The 27,698-nt window shown below is 37.6% G+C and overlaps 1 protein-coding gene across 3 annotated transcripts; it reads right to left on the reverse strand.

Moving 5' to 3' along the window:
• Nucleotides 1-1,383: 1,383 nt before the first annotated feature.
• On the reverse strand, nucleotides 1,384-27,698 carry LOC121429673. Of its 3 annotated transcripts, none has more exons than XM_041626834.1 (7): nucleotides 27,614-27,698; nucleotides 12,481-13,124; nucleotides 8,710-9,051; nucleotides 7,380-7,571; nucleotides 5,474-5,833; nucleotides 3,866-4,008; nucleotides 1,384-2,630 (listed from the first exon to the last, which is right to left on the reverse strand). In XM_041626834.1, the coding sequence occupies exons 2-7, from the start codon at nucleotides 13,097-13,099 to the stop codon at nucleotides 2,430-2,432; spliced, it is 1,857 nt and encodes a 618-aa protein (XP_041482768.1). In that variant the 5' UTR covers nucleotides 13,100-13,124; nucleotides 27,614-27,698; the 3' UTR covers nucleotides 1,384-2,429. The 3 variants fall into 3 exon arrangements, with proteins under 3 accessions (XP_041482768.1, XP_041482767.1, XP_041482769.1); XM_041626833.1 differs by lacking the exon at nucleotides 27,614-27,698 and adding an exon at nucleotides 15,838-15,926; XM_041626835.1 differs by lacking the exon at nucleotides 27,614-27,698 and adding an exon at nucleotides 15,764-15,787.

Raw genomic sequence — 27,698 nt, forward strand, 5'->3', positions numbered from 1 at the left:
GCAATGCCGATTTATGATACTACCATGTTACCTTAAAAATGGGGTACGAGACAATATAATAACTGATCAACCGAGTTTTAGTTTTATGTCGCAAATGGAGAGTATCCGCATGCCAAGATACAAGATATCCGGTGACACGACATTTGATCTTGTGACAATTGCTTCGGGCTTTTTTCGTCTAAGGTATAGGATTACGGTTAAGGTTTCAATAAGGTTTTATTAAGGGTTGGGTTTAAGGTTGGCGATTCCATGTGGAATTTACAGCAAATTAATTGTCGCCGGAGCAAGTGTTTGATGTCCTGGTAGGCCTATTACATCTATTTGATTTCTTTAAGTGGCAAATAAATATTCTAGCAGGAAATTGAACTTTTGTCACGTGCTTGCTTTGTCCACAAGTTGGAAGAACCCGCAAGCCATTTCTTATCTGTGCGCGTGCGCAGTACAAAAATGGGCGAAGTCAAGTAACCGATCACACCCATCGAGATACTACACGGCAAAAACTGTGGTGTTAATAGAGGACCACACCATTTATTTTACACCGGTGTTAAATTGGTGGTGTTCGTATTACACCTTTAGGTGTTTTTGAAACACCTTTTGATGTTACATTTACACTCTTTGGTGTTATGTTTAATCTCAAGGGTGTAATTTGAACACCTCAGGGTGTGGTCCTCTATTAACACCAATTGGTGTCAGTTTTAACACCGCAGTTTTTACAGTGTACAGGCATTAGACAATTTCTTGACTTCGCTAATCCATCATATCGGTCGACCAAATTCGGGGGTGTTGATCGATTCAGCTTTTCGATGAAATTTTGCCAAATATCGATTCCTAGACAAAGGTGGTGTAAGTAATTTCCCAGCGTATTCTACATGGGGTATCCCTGACCTAAAACGGATATTGCACGACATGCTTGAATTTCGATGGACGAATTAGTATACAGGATGTCACGTATGAAAACAAACTTACAAATAGTTATATCACATGTATAAAAGGAATTCTTCCGATAATGTAACATGTTTACTGACTACTGATTGTAACAAAATAAGGTAAAAAGGATAACAGTTCATATGCATACTTTCATAACGATGAAACAATGTACGTATTTCAAAACCATTAATAGGACATCAAGCAGTGATATCTAAATAAATATCAGTATGCCTATACGTTCGATCTTTACTTTCATATGTTTTGCATGCATTGCCTATGCTTCCGAAATTCATATCTAATTATGTAATAAGCAATATTTTGAAAATGAAATTTGAATCCATACATATTAGGGTTAATTAATATCATTGCATCTTGCGGAGGCCCATTTATGTCAGTATCTCCAGTTTTGATTGCCTAGAGTTAACATTATCGTTTACGATAGCTTTTTTTAAACCATAACACAGACAGCAACCAAGTAGCTTAGTGCAAAGAGCTGTAGATTTCAATGCAACTGTTTCTCAACATCTTTTTGTTATTTTTGTGTGAATTAAAGCTTCTTCATCGCAAGCATGTGCTTGTTAAGGTTGAAATAAGAATATCAATGTCCGAGATTCTTCACATCAATAACATTACACGTATACATCACGACAGAAATTTGGACTCGACACTTTGAAAACAAAATGAATCGATATGGATACCTAAAAGGTGGCGGTATTATCTTGCTCTTTCATCTTGCTTCCAATAGATAAAAATGCTATATGCAGTATTGATAATAATGTGTGCCTATGTTTAATGAAAAAAAAAACAATACAAACTTCACTTGATAAATCATTAACGTGACTGGAATCTGATTATGGTCACTTGTTAGAAATAATGATCTTTGGCAAAAGAAAAAAAAATAACTTTTTTTCGAATGCTACATATTTTCTTAACACTTGATGATGCTTTTGTTGTGCATTTTGGAACTTTTGTACAGCAGTTGGATTATTGATTCAAATTACATCTATTAAATAAATCGAACGACTTCTGTATTTCATTGCAACGAGCAGACATTATTATACTAGTTCAACAAACGCGATTGATTGGTATAATGATTGCACAATTCGATATCAATGATAAAAATACAAGTATGATAAAATGTATGACTCTGATAAATCTTTATAAATATAATAAGAATGATGCTAAGACAGACACAGATCGCCAGTCTACAACTATATATACACATTTTAAGGAGTGTGACAGTAAAATAATGAAATGATGATATGAATACAGGACTTTCCACACGAGTGCGGGTGGATTGGATATTGTTAAGAGGTGCTGCGCGCGCGGTGTATAGATGAATGCGCGCAGTAGCTGCGCAAGAGTGGTGTACGGTCGATTTCCTGCGCGTGGTGGGATTCGATTGAAATAAGAAAAATGAGCACCACTCTGCCCTGGCCGATGATCACGGCCAGATCCCACGCCCCACGCAATCGTGTGAGTAGCCCACTTCCGGGTTTATTCTAATCACTAAGGAGATAATCCAACACACAACGATCACTACAAAGGGAGAGGGTGGCGTCTGGCGCTGTCCGGTCGTTGGTGGCAGCCAACCAGAAATACTTCGCTCGTTGCATGCACTCCAGGTCCCCGTTACAAAGTGTGAGTAACTCGGCTTTGTAAATTTCGTCACATAGTTTTGTTGGGATTTCATAAGATGTACTCTGTGTTGAGAGAATGAAAAGTAATAAAAAGTAAGCGAATAATAATCACAGTTGCGCAGTAAAAAAAATCATATAACGTGCGAAATGTTGGTTTCCTCATACCTATCAAACTTGTCAAATCAAGAGAAAAAAAATCTTTCAGGAGTGGTCATATTCAGATAAGAATTAAAGTATTACTTTGAATAATATTTAATAGGAGGAGATAATGGAAATTTGAATTCTATTGTCATCTTTTATACTAGCTATCTCACTTTAATCTTACGTGTCTCTTATTTGTGAAATAAAGATTGAAAAGTGAAGTTTATATTGGCGATATGTCGCTTGACATAAAAGTAGAAAAATTTAAAAAAGAATAAAAATTGACAGTTTGATGAAAATGAAAGTTGTGACATTTTTCAGAATTATTTAGTTTTCCAATACTTTGTGGTCAACAGGAAGATAGAGGTATGGTATATAGACAGCAATACTTGACATATCCTTAACGCATAGTAGGAAGTTCTCGCTCCACTGACACGACGTATTCAAAAAAATAATATATATATAAATACATATATATATATAATGCCAAATGCCCTTTTAATTATGACACTACATGTCCAAGGAGATTTCGTAAAAAAATTGGTGAGTGAAAAATGCAGCTTCGTCCTAGACTCTAGAATAAAAAATATTTGCAATTTTTGTCAGCTCCAAAACTTAGGACGAAATCGCTGTTCCATTTCACAATTATTCAGCAAAGTCATCAAAGCTGTTGTCATTAATTCTACTGATATTTTAAATACTGTGTTCCAGAGTTCGTTCTACGTGGCTGTACAAAAACTCGCTGTAGTCACAGATTTAATTATTCGTTAGATGATATAAAACTTCTTATCAGGAAGATATTCCGTGTCTCATTATTGGCATCAGAATTTACCGCATTTTAGTCCAAATTTGGGTCGCAGCCCAAGCGTAAGGGGTTACGGTGCCTTAAATTAATTAAGGCCTGATCACACCGCCCGAGCGTCGTTGGAGCGGTCGTGGAGTGATAGGGAAAGAGGGTCGAATTTCGCTTTCAAAATTGGGGAAAAAATCGAAAACATAAAAAAAATCGAAATCGAAAATGGTGAACAGTAGCGAACGGTGATGATTTTTTTCTCTCCGCTCCACGACCGCTCCAACAACGCTCGGGCGGTGTGACCATGCCTTTAAGGCCTGGTCACACCGCCCGATCGTTGTGACCATTTAAAAAAAGAACTTACACATGTGTAGCATATTTGGTGTCTGTTGCATGGACGACTAAATGCTTGCTTGTAGCCGTCGGCACCCAGTCCCCTAAAGCCTTCAATGACGCTGCAATCATCCACCAGGTAGCTTAGAATAGGGCATACTTTAGCTTCGGCGGCTGGTGAAAAAGACGAGGAAGGGACAGGCATATCGATAATTCAAGGGGTGTTTTCTTCAGGGAACGACGGAAGCGTTCTCTGTGAGGTTTAACGATTTACTTTCAAAGGAGGAAGTATATGCTGATTGTTACAAAAAAAGAACCACCGTAAAATATTATTCTCCAGATGCTGTCCAGTAAAATTGTGCGGAAAATACCAGGTCGGGCAGCTAAACAAGCATACTACCAAGCCTTTTACATGTTTTAAGAGATTCTCCCTATTCACAAATCTTAAAGACAGTAAGTCATGATGCATTTCAATAGTGCTGACGTACATGTAATTCCCAAAAAAAAAACCAAAAAAAACCCCCCTCCAAATCGGCCGATTGTGTGACATTATAAATATAGTTGATCTGACTGAGGGCACGACATTTGCTCCTGCGACAATTATTGTTCCAGGGGTCTGTTGCAGAAAGAGTTGCGTTTAAACGCAAGTCAAAAAATCAATCGCAATTCCAAAATGCGCGCTGTTGATTGGTTGAAAATCAAGTTGCGCATGATTTTTAGAGTTACGTTTGTTTGCAACTCTTTCTGCAACGGGCCCCAGGCTTAATTCCGTCTAAATTGTAGGGTTAAGGTTATGGTTGTAATAGGGTTTTACGTTGGGTTTAGGGCCAGGCCAGGTTTAGAGTAGGGTAACGTGTTAAACCCATAGTTAAAATGGGTCATTCGATTAGTGTGTGGAATTAAGAGCAGAGCATTTGTGTCGCCTGAGCAAACGACATGGAACCGGGGACGGTTTCGTTGGTGTGACGGTGGCTGGACACTGCAAAAACACCGGTGTTTATTTAACACCAGCCCGGTATCTGTATACGTCCACACCAGAGAAGTGTTAAACAACACCTGTTTGGTTTTGGTCTAACGTAAGATATGTTTATGCAACACCAACTGTGGAGCGTTGTGGCCCTGTGGATTAGTCTTCTGATTTGAAACAGAGGGTCGTGGGTTCCAATCCCAGCCATGGCGCAATTTTCTTCAGCAAGAACGTCCACATTGTGCTGCACTCAACCCAGGTGAGGTGAATGGGTACCCAGCAGGATTTGTTCCTTGAATGCATGAGCGCTGAAAGGCAGCTCGAGCTAAAGCCGGGGAAGTAAATAACATGGCGCATCGGAATAGAATAATTCTAGAAAGATGGCGCTATATAAATAACTATTATTATTATCATTATTAATTAATATTAAAACAACATCGGTTTGATTCTAATCTGGTGTTGCTTCAATAGCTCTCTGGTGTGGACATTTAGATTCCGGGCCGGTGGTAAATCAACACCGGAGTTTTTGCAGTAGGTCCCAAACGATAGGGTGACTGTTCCTCGACCATTTCGGAGAAAGCTCGTATACTCGGGACAAACATTCAAACTGGGGGACCTAATGATAATCATTGGGAAAAGATTTTTTTAATTGTAAAAGAGTCAGAACTATACCTGGAACTATTTCTTTGATGGCGTTTATGAGGTCTTCATCACTAATCATATCTTCGTTGAACTCCGTGACCGACGATTGTGGAGTATCGTTTTCCTGCTCGACGACGAAACTGCTTGGACCGGCGCCCATTATTTCGTCAATGATGTCGTCAGGTATCGAGCTCGACTCGCCTATGACTGGTTCCTCATTGAAGTACCCATCGGAGCTTTCACTTTCATCGTCATCATCGTTGTTACCCTCCTCATCGCCCTCACCAACGTCCTCCCCTTCGATTTCCTTCATGATTCTTGATGACAGTTTGTCGACCTGCTCTCGGATCTCATCCACCAGATTATCAAGAAGACTGTCGTATTCCCCATCTGGGAAACAAAACGAAACAAAAATATGATATTCGTCCATCTTAACTACTTTTAATCGACCCACTATCAGTTGTATAGCAATGCACTTACATAGAACCTTCAAAATTATGTACCCTGAGTGTAGGTCCACCAATCTCCTATCATAGCACGGTTAAGAAGAGAAGATATCAATAGTTGACATGCTTTCATAATTGTGTCACCCAATGGTGGAACGACTCCTGAGACACTCAAGAGAAAATCAGGATTGTTGCTCTATAGATGCCAAGGCAGCCTTTGGCTGCATTTGCCATCGCGGTCTTCTGACAGAATGTCACCATTAGGCAGCAGGTTGTTGTTATAGATTGCTGCGCTTCAACATTCAAGACCCTCTCTGCTGTTGTACCACTGGGAGATGTACATCGGCCCTGTTTTTCTTTTTATACCATCGACGACGTGAGCTTCAAAGTGGAAATTGGTCTTCGTCTCTTTGCTGATGACTCAAAACGGAATATTATTATCAACAAGAAATTGTTGTGACAGAATCATCTGCGCCGAGAATCTTCAGCGTGACTTAAAGACATATTTGTGTTTTTACTTTCAACGCAAAAAGAAGAGATGCTTATCTGCATGAAGCGAATCCAGAACCATACTATTCTCTACTTCATGAACTCTGCCTTAAAATCAACGAAGCGTATCGCCCTCCCCGGCGTCATCGTCGCCAACACTCTGTCACAGTCTCCTTACGACGCCTTAGCCGTTGAAGAGATCTCCTTCAATAGCCCAGGCAATCCAAGGCAATCTATGAAGTTTAAAGCAGGTCCTTCATGGAGTATGCACGTCCGATTAAAGCAGTAAGAGAAAAGCTCCCCGTCTCTTAATCATGGAAGACCCTATCAAAGTTGGAGTTTATCCACTGGACCATCGCAGAAATGTTGCATCTATCTGTACCTCTTTCCGTCATTTTCCTGAAACAATTCCTTGAGCTTTTTAGAATCCCCTCCCCCTTTGGCCTCCGATGTCCAATTGACACGATCACCACTAAAGAGTCACTATCCCAAAGTTGAAAATTTCTCTCAATCAATCGCTTTATACATACCGAGGGTGACTCGGCTGTGAAACTCACTTCCTACCAACACATAATGACGTCATTACCATGATTATTGCGTATCAATTGTAAATCGTGTCTGCTTATTTTTCCTCTGACAGTTACACAACCATATACCGAATAAAATCTTCCTAGCCGCAGAGGCGTCGACTTAGAGGGGGGGGGGGGGGGTGGGTGATCGCCCCCATGAATATATTGGTCTGATATGACATCGATTTGCCCCCTCCCACCACCTATAATTTCACAACTTGAAAAAAATCTTATTATGAAAATGTATGGGTTTTTCAAGCACAGAACTTTCAAACCCCTTAACTTTGCTTAAAATACGGTTAACTTCAGCTGGTATGCTGAGCGTAATGATTTTGGACATTCTTTAAACCTCGATCATCGATCATCCAATCTGGACATGGATCGACACTCCTGCAATAATAAGAAAAAAACACAATGAAAACATTTACACACCTTCGGTATCAGCCATGGACTCTTCTTCCTCAGAATCCCCTACTTCCACAATGGACTCTTCCATGGACAAGTCTTCGTCAGAATCCTCTGTTCCGACCATGGATTCTACCAGTTTCTTTCTGAGTGTGTCCTGTACTATTCTATAGATGACGTCTTTTAATGTTTCCTCTTTCTCTTCTTCTGTTAATGGTCCTGTAAAAATAAAAGACATACATTTCATAATTTCAACACTCGTGTTTTTTATAAGTACCCCCACCCCCTTTGAAGGACGTGGGTTCAATCCCCCGCCCTCAAGTATGTCCGGTGTATCAGAGTCGGGTCGCTCACGGGGTCACAAGCCTGCACGTATTTTGTTACAGAGGTAATAAACGCAGTGTCAATGAATACATAGGAATTTATCCCGGGAGTGTGCCGGGTTAAATTTTCTACTGTGAATGTATTCACAGCAGTGTCGCCGTCCCACGACAGCACCGGGATAAATGTGAAAAAAGTGTGAAGACGGTATAAGTGAAATGGGTTATAGCGCCACCCCTTTTTCTTGATATCAAACCAGCACAAAATGCATCATAGAACGAATAAAAAAATCGTCAAGAAGGAATTGGCAAGGGATATCTGTCAGCATGGCAACCACTTTGATTTTGATCAAGTCATCAGGTTAATCTACATGAAGATAAATGACTTGCTACACTCTAAAAAATGAAGTGCTAATTCAGCTCTTAAAGAGCGTGTATAGTGACTGCACTTCGGAGTGCTGATTTGTCTATAGTTCAAATTTGAACTAGACAAATCAGCACTCCGAAGTGCAGTCACTATACACGCTCTTTAAGAGCTGAATTGATCAGGGCCCCGTAACACAAAGGTTAGCGATGAATTGCAAATATTAAAGAACACTTCTAATTGATTCCTGGTCAGTATTTTTAACCCAAAACGCGTGTAACGGTGATCTTGATTGGTCAGTCCATTTAGCAATTGATCGCTAATCTTTGTGTTACGGAGCAAAGATGAGCATTTAGTGAACAGTTGTGCCGGTTGATTCGTTTGTTTGGTGGTTTATTTTGATTTATTTTGCTGTTACCGACAAATTTTCTGTCAGATAATCAGATGGAAGGAACTGCAATAGTCAAGGAGAATTGATTACTTTGTTTCATGAAAATGCTCCTCGGTTGTTTGGCTTCAGAATCGAAGAAAAACCTGGTTTTCCTTGCCTGGATAAAGGGATTAGGGTTTTAATGATTATATATCCCATGTAATAAGGATGTAGATGGAGTTTTACTTTGGCTTCCTTTTCCTTAGAAATCGATAGAAAAAAATAAACAGAATTACGACCAACCTGCTTCGCTGAACTCAGATTCGTCATTATCTTGAAGGAGACTAGTGAGGTCTGACGTATCATCAAAGTCAGGCAGTGATTCGCTGCTTTCTGTGCTATCGTCTTCTGCGTAGCCTTCATTCAGGATTCTTTCCGCTTCGTCCAACGCTTCAAGCCCCGCCTCGCTTACGAAGAAGTCGTCGGCTTGGACTTCGTCGTCCGAGTTCTGGGATTCCTCGTCAGGGGTTACCTCAGCGTTCGATGACTCGCTGAACAGCGGCAAGTCCAGCTCTTGTGGTGGGTAGACTCCCGCCTCCCCACCTGATGTACCTGTCACTGAACTACTGGATTCGAAGATGTTGGCTGCATCCAGATATTAAAACAATAAAAAAAATGAAAGATCACTGATCTGAGGTGACCTTCATTTTCACGAAGGAATCAATTTGGATTTAGCGTAGAATAACATTTCTATTTTTTTTTTACAAAAATATATTCTAATTTATAAGAGCATGAACAAAGAATACTAGCGTGATAAAATTATCAGTGTCTGTCGCTCTCATTGACATACTCACAAAATAAAAAAAATATCATATTTGATTTTTTTCCAACTCGTTTCGCTCACTCTCACATTTAAAAATGGGCATTTTCAAGTTTATCAATTCAACCTCTTTTTTTAATGCAAACGAGCACGAATGAAATGAAAACATTGAGGGGTTCATCTTCTTTTTTATTGTTGTATCGCCCCCATTAAAGATAATGAATAGACTAATAAAGGAATAGAACAATGAAGATTGAATAAAATAAAATATTAAAATATTATCACTTATTCATTCTGTTCGTTTAATTCAACTTCACCTACTACAAAGGTTTTTTTTTTAATTTACTTATTCTCATATGCAATTATTATTTAAAGGATAAGTATCTATATGACTTGTTTGTGTTACTGTCCTGTTGCTATTTTTTTTTAATATAGAAATTTCAAATTTCACCTTAAAACTTCAATGAGCCGACAGCAAATAAGGTTAAATTTACCAGGCAATAGATTTTATTAATATTATTTCTTAAAGCGGAGCCCTACAAATTATCATCTTCATTTATATAACATCTGCATTGGTTTTTTTTTTATTTTTTTGGGGGAGGGGTCTAGTCTTAAGGAGTTTACTTCAGAAATAATAGAAATAAACTAGTATGTTCGAGCGTTGGAAAATGGAAATGAAATACCAAATTAAATGACCACGGGGAACATGGGGAATCACACGTTTACATGTTGGGTGTGGGCGAAGACCATACGAATACGCAACGGATAGCTCCACGTGGAGGAGGGGGTGTCAAATTTCCCGCCCTCTGGAATCATTTACTTCATTTTCACGAAGATTAATAGCCGGATGTTGATGCTTACTTACAGTATCTAGCGTAATATTGTCATCTTCTTTGAATTTTTGAATTAATCAACTGGACGCAATCGTTTTCACGAGCAATTACCTCGTTTGATGATGAAGTGAATAATCAGAAAGGGGAAAACGGTCGATAAGTTCAGTTTAGGAAAATAATTAGCACACCACACTAGATCCACACGCCGATAACAGTGCTACCTACGTACGTATTGTCCAATTAAACCAGTATTCATCAATATATTTTCATCGGGAAATACTTGCTAATGATATACAGTGCGGCGAGATTATCATTTCAACGTGTAATACCATTATAACGAGGATGTTAATGAGATAAGAGTTCAATTTGAAGTCAATTTAGCGTTTGAATAATTGATAAATAAAGTTCTCAAAAAAAATTGTAGGCCTGTCAATGCAAATCCGATTATAAAATAGATTTGGAATAGGGGTTCCGCGTACATCAGCTGATGCATGGACATTGTTATCCTTCCTATTCAAATTTTAATTACCATTGAAATGGTAATTCTAATGATAATCAAATGATAATGATATTCCATTATAGTAAAAACAAAAATTAATTGTGGTGAAAAATAAATGAAGAATTGATTTTATCGATATGCTAATTCATCATTAAAAAAAGTGTGTTTGCCATGTTTGTGATACGGTGCTCTTAAATGACAGCACACAGCGATGTAAGACTGGGAGTCTATCTTCAATTCTGACAAGGGACACTGATCAGCAATATTCAAAGCAGGTGCAACGGCGCCTTCCAAGATGTCCCCGAAGATTTTTGTTCAATATTAAATACATAAAAACCAAAATGAATTGGAAAGGGGATATTGTTTTTAAGAAATAAGAGTCAAATTAAACTCTGTAATAACTGAATGTTTACGTGAGGAAAATAAAGTGACCACAGCTTTTTGGTTATTCCCCCCCCCCCCCCCCCCCCCTCCATCACCCTGGTGCCGGCCCTGGATGGGTGTGTCGAGTCATTGTTTTACACCAATCCCACCACAAACTTTGTTTTTTTCGGAGGTACGACCCCGCTGTTTCCTAACACGCCAAAGGAAAAAAAAATGTATTACATGACATCAAGATTATGCGATATGACGTTCTCAGTTGATAATGTTGTTTTTCTTGCAAGATGGCCTAATAGTTACAAAACGTCGGGATATCTGTTTAATAATATCCTGACACAATTTTTACGACGAAAAACATGTTGGACACAAATGGATATGCGATTTTTAATGTTTGTGTAACAGTTCTCATCGATTAAAACACTGTTTTGTAACTTTTGTAACGTTTAAAAGTACAATCAATATTTCTTCTCCTTGAATAAAGAATTTTATTTTTATTTCTTTCAAAATATCCATTGTTTAAGGGCGAGATATATTTGTGCTTTATCGGACACGTATTCTAACAAAGATGCCGATAGAATCCAGTGAACCCCAAAATCATGTGAATGATTTTACCATTTTACCTTGTGAGTACCCATTACGCTGTAACTTTGATAAAACTCTATTATGAGAAGTACATGGGTTGTAATTTAAGTACAACTTTTTTGTAACTTCGTGCAATCTTTTTTAAAAAGATACATTAACCTCACATTATAGGTGTGGTGACGCGACAATCGTTCCGGGCTTAACATCGTCCAACATTTGGGGTTAGGTTTAGAGTTACAATAGGGTTTTAAGTTAGGTTTGGGTTAAGGGTAGGGTACAGTGTCGAACCCAGGATTCACGTTGGTCATTCGATTAGTGTGTGGAATTTAGAGCGGAGCAATTGTCGCCGGAGCAAATGTCATGAAGCCCCCAACGCCACAGTCACCCCTGCAAAACCTAATCCAAACCGGTCAATGGTGGGACTATGTCATCGAAGATGGTCGGTCTTGGGTCAGTCTCGTTTGTGTGACTGGTGGGTTTTTGCTCAGCGATGTACGTTGGAAATCATGGAAATTGTCTTTCAAATTATTGGCAAAGAACAGCTGGGACGTATTCGTCGAAAATTGAGGAATCGAAATCGCAACTTCGTCCTAAGTTTTAGAGCTGCTTACGAAAAGTTGCAAATATGTCGTTTGTACAGAATCGAGGACTTAACTGTTTATTTTTATTTACCAATTTTCTACAAAGACCTCGTGGTTATTGTCATGATGGGCATTTGATAATAGATGTTCTCTGTTCTAAAATCCCCCTCAAGACTCTTATTGAAAACCTGCTACTGTAACTCCCTACAATGCGTTATTATGTACAAGCATAATAATTTAGGCCATGTGCCTTATCGTATATCATGTATTGTTACTATGATCCGCTTTGCTGAGCTTTGCCGAATTAAGAGACCCGTATGAATGATTTTATTAGACCCCTCACGATTGATATTGTTTTTAAAAGGACCAAAATCATACCTAGATCGTCAAGACCTTCAATTTCTTCTGCCTGTTCCTCCATAAGCCTCGCTATGTTTTCTTCCTCGTCCTCTTGTATTATTTTCTCTGCCATGACGTCTCCGAGAATTTTATTGAAAAGTTCCGTCTGTCGTTCCGTTTCGTATTTCCTGTACTGGTCTAAGATTAACTCGGCAAATGCCACCTCATTGGTCTCCAGGTCTTCAGGTCGCGGTTCGTACAGGTCCTCGAGATCGATTTCGGCTATGTTCCTGTCGTCGTCGTCGTCCCATTTTCGGTACGGGAAGCCATTGCCGATATCATCTGGGAGAGGGATTTCGTTGCCGAACCTCGGGTACGGGTCGAAATCGTCGGCCCCGTCGAAACCGACGTTCAACCCTGGAAGAGTTCCGCTAGGCTCCCTGGTTTTGGCGCGTTCGTATTGCTCTAGGAATTCCAAGGCATGCAGCAAGTCTGAGTCGGATTCAAGTGCAGAAGGGGGTTCATTGGGACCTCTGTACTGTCTAGGAGGAGGGAGTCTGTGGCTTCTGAAAGCTTCGGCTGGACAGGGTGAGAGCGCGAAGGTAGCAAGGAGGATCGGTAGGAAGAAAAGGCGGTTCAGGTTTCGCATCATTTCCATGTTGTCAAAGATTACTAGCCAGGATCTGCATGGACGAAATAAAGGCAAATAAGACATGAATAACTTCATTGAAGTCTTATAAAAATGAGAATGTGATGTCCGTATGAGTGAAGCCATCAAGACGCGCTTGATGATGGCTGGATTAGCGGCTCAAATAAGTACTGATCGGAGTAAACAGGAAATGCATTAGACCTTTGATTATAAAACACAATTGTGATGATTGTGTTGAAACACCATAATGGGGCGAAGTGGTAGTGGTGGTGGCGATGATGATGATGATGATGATGAAGATGATGATACTTGTGCAGAGATTGGGATGGTGTTGGTGATGACGAAGATGTTGATAATGATGATTATAATGATGATGTTGATGATGATGATGATGATGATGATGATGATGATGATGGTGATGGTGATGATGATAATGATGATGATTATGATGTTGATGATGATGATGACACAAATAGGCAAATTCCATCTTTAAAAAACCCTTGTATCATGTATATTATCATTATTGAAGATTTTGTTCTTTACCACCCTAAAATCTAGGATAATGTATAAACAGATTCAGATCCGTGACAAGTTGTTTACATTCCCTTTACTCCACGTAATAACTGACGTAAAATATGAAAAGAACAGACCACATTCCATACGTCATGTACAGCACGTCTATCTCATGTACCTCAACCATGTTTGCGATGTTTTCAAGACATATTCGTATATAATCTAGAAGAATATGTTGTTTTGAGAAAACACAATTTGATATTCTTGCAGTAAACAATCCTCCGAATCTTAGAGCATGTTTACATGTGTTCCCAAGAACAGTGACCGATATAAAGAAGCCATACTATACAAAAATGATGATAATCATATGGGAGTTGCTTTCTTTATACGATCGGTAGTAAAACTAAGTATGGAAAACAAAGAAAGTGCCATTTACGTTCTCGGTCATGAGAAATGCATTTGCCTTGAAAGTATAGGACAGAGAGAGAAGGGAGAAAGAAGGAGATGAAGGGAGAGAGCGCGCACGAAAAAAATGAGTATCTGTGGGGATAAGGGGGAAAAGTGTTGAAATTCCTGTTAAATGTTATACTTTTCATTATTATTCTTAACTTCAAAGAATAGCGGCCGGGGAACATTTTCAAAAATCCCATCTCATGTTCACTATTCAAGATTCCTTCATAATGTTATGAACAGATAACCGAAAACTAATTATAGCTGCAATGATGTAAGGTAAATGTTTGATTTGAACAAATATTCATGGTTCTCTCTTACACACTAAGAAATCCCGGTGCAAATTGGGTGTGCGATGCGCGCGTACACCTCACAGTACCATCGAGGTGCAAGTTAGCTCTTTTACGAGAGTATGTGTCTGTTGTGCACCCTGTACTATTTGCGTGCACCCCATCAGTCTCGCTGATAGACGTATGGTATAGATTAAATTGATTTGTAATCGAAGATTACCATAAATAACGATGCATTAACCCCACACTTTACCTAAGTGAAATGATTCGTTATATATGTAACGTTTATGTGATGATAATTGTTTCAAAAACATATTTGATTACGTAAATTAGGTAAATAGAGCTAATTGAATCACAACCATCAGCACAAGTAAAATAGAATCGGATCATGTCGCCTGGGACTTCATCTGGTCTCTGCACTACTCGCTGGCATAGCAGGAAGAATCTTGACTACAGATAAAACGAGGTAAGTTCGAGTCCCAACTAAGATAACTAGAACAAAGCGATACAGAAAGAGATTGGACCGGAAGTATCGGGGTACATCATGCAGCCTAAGGGGTAGACTGTACACCTTCTAAGGTGCAGATGGACACCCCAAATAGGGGTGCACACTGTACACCCCTATTCGGAGTGTACTTGTGCACCGCTAGGGGTACTCGTATAGGGACAAGTCTGTGCACCCCTAGGGGTGTAAAATTGAACCCGAATTTCTTAGTGTGTAGCAACATGATGTACATGTGATGTTTAGGAGGTGGCGGTTACGTCGTCGAGTGTTCACCTCCACAACATGTTTAAGTGATATGCAACTACAGCTATAGGTTATGCACTGTTAGAAAATGTATCCTTAAAATAAAAGAAGGTCCTGCAGCAGAGTCTCGAGAACAATACCAGATAGCGTAATCTTACAGGAAATTGGTATTCGGTGTATGGAATCTTACAATTTCCTTTAATCCTGTTAATAAAACACCCTTTTCCCCCTTTTAAACAGACGTGTTCTGTTGAATTGCAGACAAATTCCTGTTTCATAAATTTACAGAATGATTCTGTTATTGCTTTCTGCAATATCTTCTTTTTTCCCCTGTAAAATCAGGGTTTTGTTAACAGTGTGTGTTGTACAATAATTTATATGGTCACTGCATGTGTGCACTTTTGAGAAACCGCAATCGTAAAAAGGAAATCGATTAACGGGGCTGATTTTCTTAAATCTACAAATAATCGAAAAAAAATTAATGAGAAAAATAATTATCAACCTTCGTTGACACGAAAGAATATAACCATATAACATATGACATGAAAGAATATAACCATGATAACACGGGTCAGAAATTAATATGCAACCTATTCCAAACGCATCCATTCATTTACATTTTACACCAGTTATATATATAACAATAAAATAATTATTCACGGTTTTACTCACCCGCGTAGAATTGATTACAAGTAGTAAAAATATATATCCGATATTATTAAAACGAATCTGTGGCGTGCACTTACATGTATCTACAAAACACCATTTCACTTAAACAGTCTTCTGTAACCAATGGATAAAAGATAATGAGTATACTTTGTCTTGGGTGATGACTATCATTTAACGCAACACAAATGCATGTCATCGACCGATGAACTAGATGATTCACTATGTTATTCTTGAAACGGACGCGCTCATTGGTTTACGTCCATGTGGTCACGTGACTTGCACCGCTAGTGGGTATCAGATATACATCTACCATTCGGTAAAAATGTAAGTTGAGAGAAAGAGAGAGAGAGAGGGAGGGAGATGGAGAAAAGGGGAGTACGGTATGTATGAATATGGTGTGAGTGTGTGTGTGTGTGTATGTGTTTGAAAAATATACCAGAGCCACCGCTCTTCCTCTCATAATAAATACTCTTTTCCCAGCGCTTGTGATTTCTTTTTTTGCAAAGTACTTCCAGAAGTGGTTGTGACCGGTGACCGCTTTTGTGCCATGTATACATCGATGTTGCTTACCCTTTTAATTCATGCCTCTCCTATTCGGGGAATCAATAAAGTAACAATAAGTCTTCATGTTCAATGATATCCCTTTTTCGCAATTATTTTCAACAGGGCTGAAGAACGATTATCCTTAGTTAGGCCAAGAACGCAGCAACTCCACAAAGATTGCATTTGCATTTTGAATAGTGCAACACCCATAAGTACTTATTGCGATGCTATCATGTATTTTTGTTTCATCAAGTATCTCTTTCGAAGAAAGGTGCCCTTCGTTGCACAGATTTTACTTATATCTTATTAAGTCAAAGATGAAAGAATATGAGACCTCGTCTTGAAGTAGTATATTTATGCCTTCTGGTAATTCTCTCTTTTCTAAATAAGGTCAACATGTGTTCAAGGGCCATCTAGATATTTTTTAGATTATCCCTGCAGCCGTGATTTTAAGAGCATAAAAGAAATCTAACTCGACCTTATTAACACAAACAAGATCTATGTTTCTGTTAGAATAGCGTGTTATCTGAAACGCTACCCAATAGTGTCATGATGAGTAGAAATTATGCATTCAAGTTCCCATTGTCTCTTTGTCAACATCTCGTCCTTAGCCTTCTTTTTCATGTTTTCATCGTTCTTCCTTTTTTTTCTTAATTCATTTTCTTTCCCTATCTATTATTTTTTTTCTTTCTTTATATATTTATTCATTTTTTTTTCCCCATTTTTCCCTATATATTTCTATCACGTACTCTCTTCTACGTCTACGCGCTTTCTCTCTCTCTCTCTCTCTCTACCCTATCTTTCTTTCCGTCTGAATCATTTTTTCTTTGCACCTTTAGCTAGCTTGATATTCCATTTTTTCATTTTTGAACAAAATCAGTTCGGCCTTTTCCATTCAATTTTCACAAGCTTAGTTCTGTCTTTCTTCCTCTTACTTCTTTTTCCTCCTTGTCTTTTATTTATCTCTATTTTTTCCTACGCAATTTCTTTTCCGTCTCTTTCTCTCTGTCACACATACCCTCGCTTATAACCCCCCTCCCCCACCCTTTCTCCTTCTCAATCTTTTTCTGTCACGCTTAATTCTTCCTCTTCTTTTATCTACTAATTTTTCTTCTTCCTTGAGTCTCTTGTCTTCCTTTCAACATTCATTCTCTACCATTCTACGTTACTATAGTACTAAGCATCACGTAGGTCGCGACGAATGCAAATTACTACATGCAATGCTACTGGGGATATTCATTCTGTACAATACATGCTGATCTTCCACTGATCAATTATTGATTAGTCTTGTCTACAGTATCGTGGCTGAATAACCAGCAGCAATCACGCATCACACATTACAGGCTATTTCGCAGGTTGGGGGTTAGACCATGATGGGGAGCTCAAATTTGCATTCTGAATTGCTTTTAAAGGTGTAGAGGGTAATATTGAGAATTGTCAAATGAAATTTCAAGAATGTAATTTTGGAGGACAGAAAAACAAGAAAACTTGTCCTTTCTTTATTCAATACGGTTAGCATGATTAGGCCTACTTCATGAATCAACAATTATTGATTGCACCCTTTTCTGCTGTTAGAACATGAAATATGTGAGATATGAACTCGCCCAAGGTCGTCAATAGCATTCTCTCCAAAGTTTATAGTGTATTTAAAATGCACACTCTGATAGGTCAGAAAAAACATCACCAAGTGTATATTTTGTTAAATTGCACAGATGTGAAGTAAAACAATGATGTCAGTTGCATTGATGGATTCAATAATTAAAGTTATAATTGATTACAGCTCCTTCTGCAACCAGGCCCCGATATACGTGAGATATGAACTCATCTATGGTGGTCAATTACATTCTTTACATAGGTGAAAATATATTCGTAATATAAAAATATGAAAGGGTGCAGCAGCATTAATGTGGGATATGGAACAAGACAAAGGAATGGGGAATTATGAAGATTTAATAAGGAGTATAACAGGGACCTGGGAAGCGGGGGTGCTGGGGGTGCTGAAGCACCCCCAGAAATTTTCCTGGGGGTGCTGCGTGTATTATTGTCCATAGGCAGCACCCCCACGAAATCAGATTCCCCCTGTATTTTTTTAATATGTTATAATGTACATAATTATCACATCCAAAAATCGCAAATCATTTACATAATCTTTCACATATTCCAATAACATCGCTCCTATCATGCCTATAACGCGACTCAATCAGGCTCCGGCACTTCGATATAGACGTAGTCGCGCGCGATACGTATAACCTTAGTTTACACACTACTCGATAGCAGGGAGGGACACATGGGTGTGGCTGGACTTGAAACTTCCAGGTTTTATGTCGAATTAAGTGTGCGCGCGCCCGACCGTCCGTGTTTTGTACAAATCAGACAATAGAAATCAAATTTCACAGTCTTTTTTGCCCTGCCCATTGGCCCTGGGAAGCGGGAGTGCTGGGGGTGAAGCAGCCCCAAAATTTGGGGGTGCTGCATGTCATCAGGTCATTTTCCATAGGCAGCACCTCCTGGAAAGCTAGTGGTAGGTATAATAAATGACAGAAATGTAATGAAAATGAACGACGTTTTGTAGAACCCCTCCCCCTTCAGAATTTTCCCACACAGTACTTAAAATAGTGTTTAAATTTACCCTTTTTCAGATCGGAATATCAAATATTTTCTGCTCGCGCTTTGCGCTTGCACTATTGATTTTTATGTAAAAAAGAATGTATTTAGAATGCCCAGATAATAAGTCTGTCTCTAAACACGCATACGCATGTTTTTTAAGATACGCAACTTTTGGGGGTACTCCGGGTTGAAAATATATCAAATACATTTTATAAAAATAAATAAATTTTATGAAAATCTGATAACAAATAGTTTAGTTATTTAATTCTAAATTTCAGCAATATTTTATGAAAACGGTGATATGCATGTCATAATTAATAGGTGGGTTGACATGGGCGGAAATTTGTCTCCAAAGGTAGGGGGACCAGGGCCCGGAAAATTTGACAAGCAAAAAAAAACCCCAAAAAGAAATCACCCTAAATGTTGGGTCGTTTTAAACCTAACAAAATTTGACAAGCCCCCCCCCCTCCCTTAAAAAAAAAAGTTTTCACCCAAAATCAATGGTCATTTAGTCAAAAATATATGTATTATTTTGATTGGGAGGTGATGTATTTTCCTCCATAATGAAAGACCCCAAATAGGAGGGGGACATTTGATATTGTGTCCCCCTGTCCCCTCTGGAATTTCTGCCCATGTGGGTTGAAGATGTCACATCCCCACTATCCTGTTTCTGGTATTATTACATGGAATCAAAGTTGTTTCAATTTTTTCAAACCAGTGTGAATGACATGTCTCCCTTATAATGAAATAAGTTGCAGCAAAGAATATCTAAATCAGTTGTCAATTTAACTGTTTTTCGTTCTTGAAGGGAAAATATTGAATAAACCTAATTCTACAAAATGAAATACAGAAGAACAAGTGGGGATATGACATCATCAGTTTGCTCATTGAATATTAATAAAGACATGCTTAAAACTGTTTCACTGGAATAATGCTAATCTTTAAAATGCAATAACTTTGGTTTCCTTGTCGAATTTTTATAATTTCTTTATTATTATGTTTGTCTGATTTTTATTTATCTGTTTAAGCCATATTACATTCAGTACGGAGTTCCAGAGTTCCAGATCAGAATATCAAAAATTTTCTGCTCGCGCATTGCGCTCACATTAGTAATATAAGAATATATCAAATTACCCATCACTTTCTTGATTTACAAAACATGAATAGAATGTCTCGTTTATAGGTCTGAAATCTCAATTTTGTTTCCGCTCGCGCTTCGCGCTCGCATCAATTGTATAATTCTATACCTACCCTGTTCATGATTAGAAAAGTGCTTAAGATGTCCCGTTTATAGGTCTGAAATCTCATTTTTTACTTCTGCTCGCGCTTCGCGCTCGCATCAATTGTGTAGTCATATACCTATTCTTTTCATAATTAGAAAAGTGCAGCTTAGAATGTCTCGTATTTTTTTATCTGAAATCTCAATTTTGTTTCCGCTCGCAGCAAATGTATAGTTATATACCTATCCTGATCATGACTACAAAAAGTGCTTAGAATGTCCAGTATTTAGGTCGGAATGTCAAAATTTTCAGCTCGCGCTTCGCGCTCGCATTATTTGATTGTTGATACATGTATCGTCTTAATGGGTAACTACAAACAGTTCTTAAAACACGTCCCTTTCGATCAGACCAGAGCGTATATGAAAAATATCTGCTCGCGCTGATCACGTTCGCAGTTATTATTTGTTACATACGCATCTTGTTCAGGAACACAAACATTGCTAAAAATGTTCAATTTTCAAGACAAAAATTATAACCCCCCCAAAAAAAGCTCGCGCTTCGCGCTCGAGTATCTAATTATATAACTATGTTCTTTTATAAGAAGAAAGCTAAGAAGTAACTGTCATAAATTATTCAATCTATATATGTGTGTGTATGTGTGTGTGTGTGTAATTATGGAAAACTCAATTGTGTCCCCCCCCCCCCGGCCCCCCAACCACCGTTGAGGAGAGCGTTCAGCACCCCCACTGAAAAAATCGTTCCTAGGTCCCTGGAGTATAACGAACACATGTAAAACACGCCACCTCTCACTCCATTTATCTTACATCTCTAGATCTCCTTTTATCCATAACCCTCATTGTCCTAATCTATGTGGTTGTGAACGAATGTGTACTGACGACGGCTTTGTGTAACTATGCCTTGCAAATTAAGTGAATGCACGTGATAAATTCACTCAAATGAGAGATCGATAGCGAATTGGTATCGATCAGTAATGAGGTGATCACGCAACGTCGTTTTGAACTCGCGGAATCTCGTTCCCAAAACAACTATCATTAATATTTATAGCTTCCAATTCTGTCACTGAGGGTTGATAAAACTTGCATGACACAAAATGGCTAAATTAATGACGCACTTAATAACATTTTCAATGTGTGAAAATGCAGTGACGTTTTGCAATAATTGCCCTCTATATTGACAATCTATTTTTAGAATGAGTTTATAAATACAAATTCACACTGTTACAAAAAAAGAAAAATCATATCTGACATCATTCATACCCCCCCCCCCCCCCCCCCCCTCTGTCTCCATCTTTCCGTCTCCCTTTTTAGGTCTGTCTCTCTGTCTTTTTAATTTTCTTTTTTTTTCTCCTTTTTTCTCGTATCATCTCTCTCTCAATATCTATATATATTTCTCTTTTAATCTCCTTTATTCTTCATTTCATGTTCATAGTTTTAATGTAATGTTGTGCCCAAAATGACATTTCCAATCGAAAATCTGTGAAATAAGTTTGAAGAAAAAAAAACAAATTAATTTTTTTCTTGTATTTTAGCGCCAAAATCTCACCCCCCGCCCTTATCTCACTACCCATTTCTCTTATATTTTCCTTCTCACATTTCGTAGTCTCTTATTCTCTTTCCCTAGATCCTTTTTTATCTTTATTTCAATTTTTATTTGAATTGAAGCTTCCTCTCCTTTTCTCTAACTGTATTTATATAGATGTAGACCAATTTTTGTTAATATTTTAGGTCCATCTATACTCTGGTACATCTCTCTCTCTCACACATCCGTATTTATTTTTCATCTTCATCTGTAACTGATAAACACATTGATGACTACGATATGAATGACGAACAATCACTCTCATTCTATCTTACATCTGGAACATGATGCTTTAAATACTGCTCAATTTTCGGCCAATTTGCTGTACAAGAAACAGTCCTCAGCCTTGGAATTATCAGTTCTACTTTGAGGGTGTGACATTCGCATTACGGAGATAGAAAACAAATTGAAAAGGAGGTCAGATTCAGATCAGTCCTTGAATGTAGAAAAAATGATGACGAAAGTGTCTATTTAGGTAATTAATAATGGTTAAAGTAAGAAATTAAGTTGAGGCTCAGAACATCTTAAAGTGGGTGTATTTAAATGGATTTCTAAAAAAAAAAACAGGTAGGAAGCTAAACAAAAAATGAAAGTCGTCAATTTGCGTCATGAAAGCATCCGAAAATCGATTTATTGAAAAGCTCACCTCTTCAAGAAAAAAAAAACATCACGCATTTTAATGTTGTTTAAGTCTATTTCTAGGGTTTTCTCTCTTTTTCAAATTATCTGATTACCGGTATATTATAAAATCCATCCCCAAATGCTAGAAATAGAAGCTTCGTCATTCATAGGTACTTTCGGCATAATCGTTGGGAATTCATAGTTTTAAAATATCTATGTCGTTACTACATAGCTCCGCTTAAAATACCTGCACCCAATACACACACATAATTTACTGCGTGAGTATTCTGAAAAGCAGGTCATTACTTTCCAAGGATAAGCTTAAGATTGATTATGATATTAAGTTGTATTTATAATTTGTATTTTATTACATGATTTGGATGTAGGTACCGAATCCATCAACAGTATGCTGAACGAACACTCAAATTAATTAAAAATCAAATAAATTCCCCCCATAGAAACACCCTCCATTCTCCATCACGTTAATGCATTTGAAATCCCAGATGGGTTTATTCCTGAGATCCGGCAACATTTCATAACGCAAAGTAACAGGGTTTTTTTAAAGTGACATTGATATTGAAAAAGAAATCAATGTTTCTCAAATCACCCATAGTGACATGTTGTCTAGCATTTTCAGTGTATGTCAGGCACTAGCGTACCTAAGGGGGGGCAGGGGGCAGACTGCCCCCCCCCCTGACGAGTCAGAACTCATGCACCGGACTTATCCCTGTCCCCCCCCCCCTGACGAGAGGCAAAATTAATAATTTGTAATGTAAAAATGCCATGGAAACAAACGTGTATCCCCTCTTTTGAACTTGAATACCTTTTTTTTGCTTGTCAATTTTTTTACCTGTTATGAAATTATTTTTTTTGTGGTTGAAGACCCTTTTTTTGGCTTGTCAATTTTTTTCGCGGACGAAATATCCTACAAAAAAATTGCCCCTTTCTCTAAAATTATTTCTCTAAAACCCTGATGTCAGGGTTGTTCCTTTTCTTCCTTTCCCTGGACATGTGAATGGTCATCAAAACGAAACCATTTTGTTCTTTTATGAAGGAACGCATCTCGAATATTTTATTTGTCAGATCTGATGACAGTTTAAAAATGAATAAAAGAAAGAAATCCGTAGGGACCCAATGTTATAATATAAAAATAAAAATGAGTTTCATATCTGAATTCTGCATTTTAAGGACAGTTTTCCATTTCTAATCAATTTCAGGTTTAAGAGCAATAAATGCAATAAAGAAATAGACCATGTTTACTATGTAGATAATGTGATTTATTAAGATGAAACGAAAACTACAGTCAGATAGACCTAAGATAGTTATGACATTCTTGTTTTTTGCTAAAATTCACAAAACAGTTATATGCACATCCTGGTCAGTATGAAAATGGGGGCACTAGCGTACCTACGGGGGGGGGGGTGTTACACCCACAAATGTAATAATCGCCCACAAATGTAATAACGCCCACAAATGTAATAACACTTTACCCACAAATGTAATAATTTTTGATCGCCCACAAATGTAATAACACTTTACCCACAAATGTAATAACGCCCACAAATGTAATAACACTTTACCCACAAATGTAATAATGCACTTTACCCACAAATGTTAATGACTTTACCTACAAATGTAATAAATTTGAAGTGATTTTTGGCGAATTCGTTCTAAACTAATATCCTATAGTAATGCGTTCATATAGCACAAAAGTTCAAAGTCTTTTTTCCAGACCCGGTTAATGAAATATTACAGTACAAGTCCAAGTCTTTTTTAGACCCGGTTTTTCAAAATTATAATATACGTCCAAAGTCTTTTTACCGGAGCCGGTTGTTTCAAAATTATAATATACGTCCAAAGTCTTTTTTCCAGACCCGGTTAATTCAAAAATTATAATGCAAGTCCAAAGTCTTTTTTTTCAGACCCGGTCGTTTCAAAAGTTATAATATACGTCGGTGAGGGGTAAAGACAACACTCTAAGCCCAAGCATTTTAAGTGGGTTTAATTTTGAAGATTGGTCTCAGCTGTCAATTTTTTTTTCAATATTTCTTTATCTTTTAAATAACCGGGTCCAGACGAAAGACTGAGCATAATACTCATATTATTCCACAAGAATAAGAATTTGAGTCTTTTGTTTTTAGGATTGCTTAAATCATTTTTAAATCACCGGGTCTGGAATAAAGACAACGCTCTAAACGTGTGCTTTTCTACATGCATGGTCTTAATTTGGAGGATTGTTGGTTCTTAGATTCGTTGTTGGGGGTTGAGTTTTATTGATTTTTTATTCCTGAAATAATTGTGTCTGGAGGAAAGTCGATCTTCGATAATCGGTCTTCATGTTGTTCCACAGTAATTAGATTATTGGATATTCGTTTTAGAATATTTGTAAAAACTATTTTATTTTTCAAATAGTAACCAAGTCTGGAGAAAGGATGTCTGCTTTACCCACGCGTTATTACAATGTTTTGTAGGGGTAGTAGAATTATTTTTAAAAAAGACATAATTTTACTGGGTGAAACTTTGGAAATTTGGTCTTAGATTCGAAGTTTTTCAGTTACTTTTTTTTTAATAGCCGGGTCTGGAGGAAAGAGTACGTTTTAAACCTCGTGTTATTCCACGAGAATAAGAATATAAGGTCTTATGCTAGAAGATTTTTTTTTCGTAACTGTTTTAGGTCTGGAATAAAGACAACACTCTAAACATCTTTTAAAACAGGTTCTTAGGTTGAAGGTTTGTTTGGTCTTAAACTTGGATTTTTTTTAATTCTTACTATTAGCGTTTTTAAGAAAAAAATGGGCTGAAAGACTACGCTATATATCCAGCATTAATAAGATTATGGGGTCTTTATACTGTTTTTAAACTGTTATTCATAATGTTTAAATAACAGGTAACCGGGTCTGGAGAAAAGACTACGCTTGATTCTCAATTTACTCTTAGTGCATATATTCACAATATACACCGTATAAGTTAAAACAACAACAAAGACATTTATTCCACCAGTTTTAATTATCTGGGTCTGGAGAAAAGACTAAGCTCGATTCCCATTTTTTTCCACAGGAATATCATTATCGTATCTTAGTTTGGACTTATATTATAAATTTTGAAATAACTGGGTCAGGAAAAAGACTTTGCACTTATTAAAATTCTTGAAACAACCGGGTCTGGAAAAAAGACTTTGGGTTTATATTATAATTTTTGAAACAACCGGGTCTGGAAAAAAGACTGGATTTATATTATAATTTTTGAAACAACCGGGTCTGGAAAAGAGACTTTGGATTTATATCACAATTTTTTAAACAACCGGGTCTGGAAAAAAAGACTTTGGACTTTTATTATATTTTTTTAAACAACCGGGTCTGGAAAAAAGACTTGGGATTTATATTATAATTTTTGAAACAACCGGGTCTGGAAAAAAGACTTTGGATTTATATCACAATTTTTTAAACAACCGGGTCTGGAAAAAAGACTTTGGATTTATATTATAATTTTTGAAACAACCGGGTCTGGAAAGAAGACTTTGGACTTGTACTTTGATGTTTTATTAACCCGGTCTGAAAAAAAGACTTTGCACTTTTGTGCTATATGATTACTATAGGATTTTAGTTTAGAACGGATTCGCCAAAAATCCCTTAAAATTTATTACATTTGTGGGTAAAGTCATTATTACATTTGTGGGCGATCAAAAATTATTACATTTGTGGTAAAGTGTTATTACATTTGTGGGCGTTATTACATTTGTGGGTAAAGTGTTATTACATTTGTGGGCGTTATTACATTTGTGGGCGTTATTACATTTGTGGGTGCAACAGGGGGGCACTCTGCCCATGCAAAGGACGTATCTCTGCCCCCCCCCGAGGAGCATGAAACACCTTTTTTGCCCCCCCCCCTAACGAGATTGAATACCTTTATTTTCCCCCCCCCCCCTCACCTGACGAGCTTGAAAACCTTTTTTTTTTTTTTTTGGCTTGTCACTTTTTTTTTCTTTTTCTGGTACAATATCCTTTATTTGTGATTGAAGATTTTTTTTTTGGCGGACGGTTTTGCCCCCCCCCCCTGTGGAAAATCCTAGGTACGCCACTGAATGAGGGGACTGATGACACCACTCACTCACCATTTCTATCGTATATTTTGATATGACATATTAATTATTCTAGTTTTCTCATCATTGCCCTTTTAGACAAAGTTTTATTCCTCCATTAACGTGTGGTATTACCATCGTTATTACATCTTATGGTTCAGTTAAGTTTTCCTTAATGTCAAATTGGTAAAAATTGAAATAATATTATTGTATGATTCAAACAATAAAAAAAGAAATAGTGAGTGACGTACATCATCGACTTTCTCATTTGCATGTCACCGAGTTGTGCACATTAACTGTTTTGTGAAAAAAAGGAAAACTTAAAAATGTCATAACTTTCTTATTTTACATCCGATTTCGATGAAATTTTCAGCATTATGCTTGATTGATTTTTCTCTATTAATTCAAATGAACAACAATGGAGGAATTGACCGTTAAGTAATAGGTAAGTTTGGAATCAAAGTCATTAGAGTGACTGTTAAGTTTTGATATATTCTGAATTATCGCATGGCACTGGAAAGCAAGTCTGTTGCGCAAGCCCTTAACCTGAGCTAATGGTCTGAATGTGCAGCCTATTAGCGCCTTGTGTACTGAAGGCCCTCGCGCTCAGCAGCAACAAGATTTGTATGAGCTATAGTCTTTGCGTGGAAACCCACTTGTTGATCAAAGTTTCAATCGCGTTCTGTGCCTGCAGTCAATGGAAATCGAGGGTGCTAGGGTGCTGAAGCAACCCCCACGATTCTCTTGGAAGTGGGGTGCTGCGTGTGCTATTCATCGTTGCCAGCACCTCCTGGAAATCTGGTAGGTTTGCTAAAAAGCAGAAATTCAATCAAAAGCACTTTCATTTTGTAGTTTAAAGGTTTGTTGTGCTTGTCAAATTTTTACTGGGCCAAAATAACCGTCATTTTGTCAAGAAACTTTTGTTTAATTGTTAATTTTAAACCAGCATCCCTATTTCAAATCGCTCCCAGTAGCCTGAATTATCCTATTTTTAAATAAACGAAAACAATCCAAATCATTCTAGACTTTACACTGATAGAAAAAAAATCTCCATTGCCCTTCATGAAAAAAAAACCCCACCCCATCCACCATTAACTGTTCAATAACTCCAAAAAATAAAATTATAGTGTCAAATGAGGTAATGGGAAAGCATCACCCCGAAATACGTCCATTCATAAAACTTACCCTTGTTGAGAGAGCTTGGGTGTCAAATAGAATTACCTGATTAAATGGATTTATAAGAGAGTGAAGGAGAGAGGGGAGAGGAAGC

This window comes from Lytechinus variegatus, chromosome 16 (genome assembly GCF_018143015.1).
Source record: "Lytechinus variegatus isolate NC3 chromosome 16, Lvar_3.0, whole genome shotgun sequence".
NCBI lineage: Eukaryota > Metazoa > Echinodermata > Echinoidea > Temnopleuroida > Toxopneustidae > Lytechinus > Lytechinus variegatus.

What these genes read in the sequence shown, in the direction of transcription:
- LOC121429673 (XM_041626833.1), bottom strand. Translation starts at nt 15,857, where the DNA reads ATGGTGTTTTGTAGATACAT. An exon ending in ATCTGAGTTCAGCGAAGCAG is followed by an intron (nt 7,572 to 8,709) that starts GTTGGTCGTAAT and finishes TTATTTTTACAG; the next exon opens with GACCATTAACAGAAGAAGAG. An exon ending in CATCAAAGAAATAGTTCCAG is followed by an intron (nt 4,009 to 5,473) that starts GTATAGTTCTGA and finishes CTTTTTCACCAG; the next exon opens with CCGCCGAAGCTAAAGTATGC.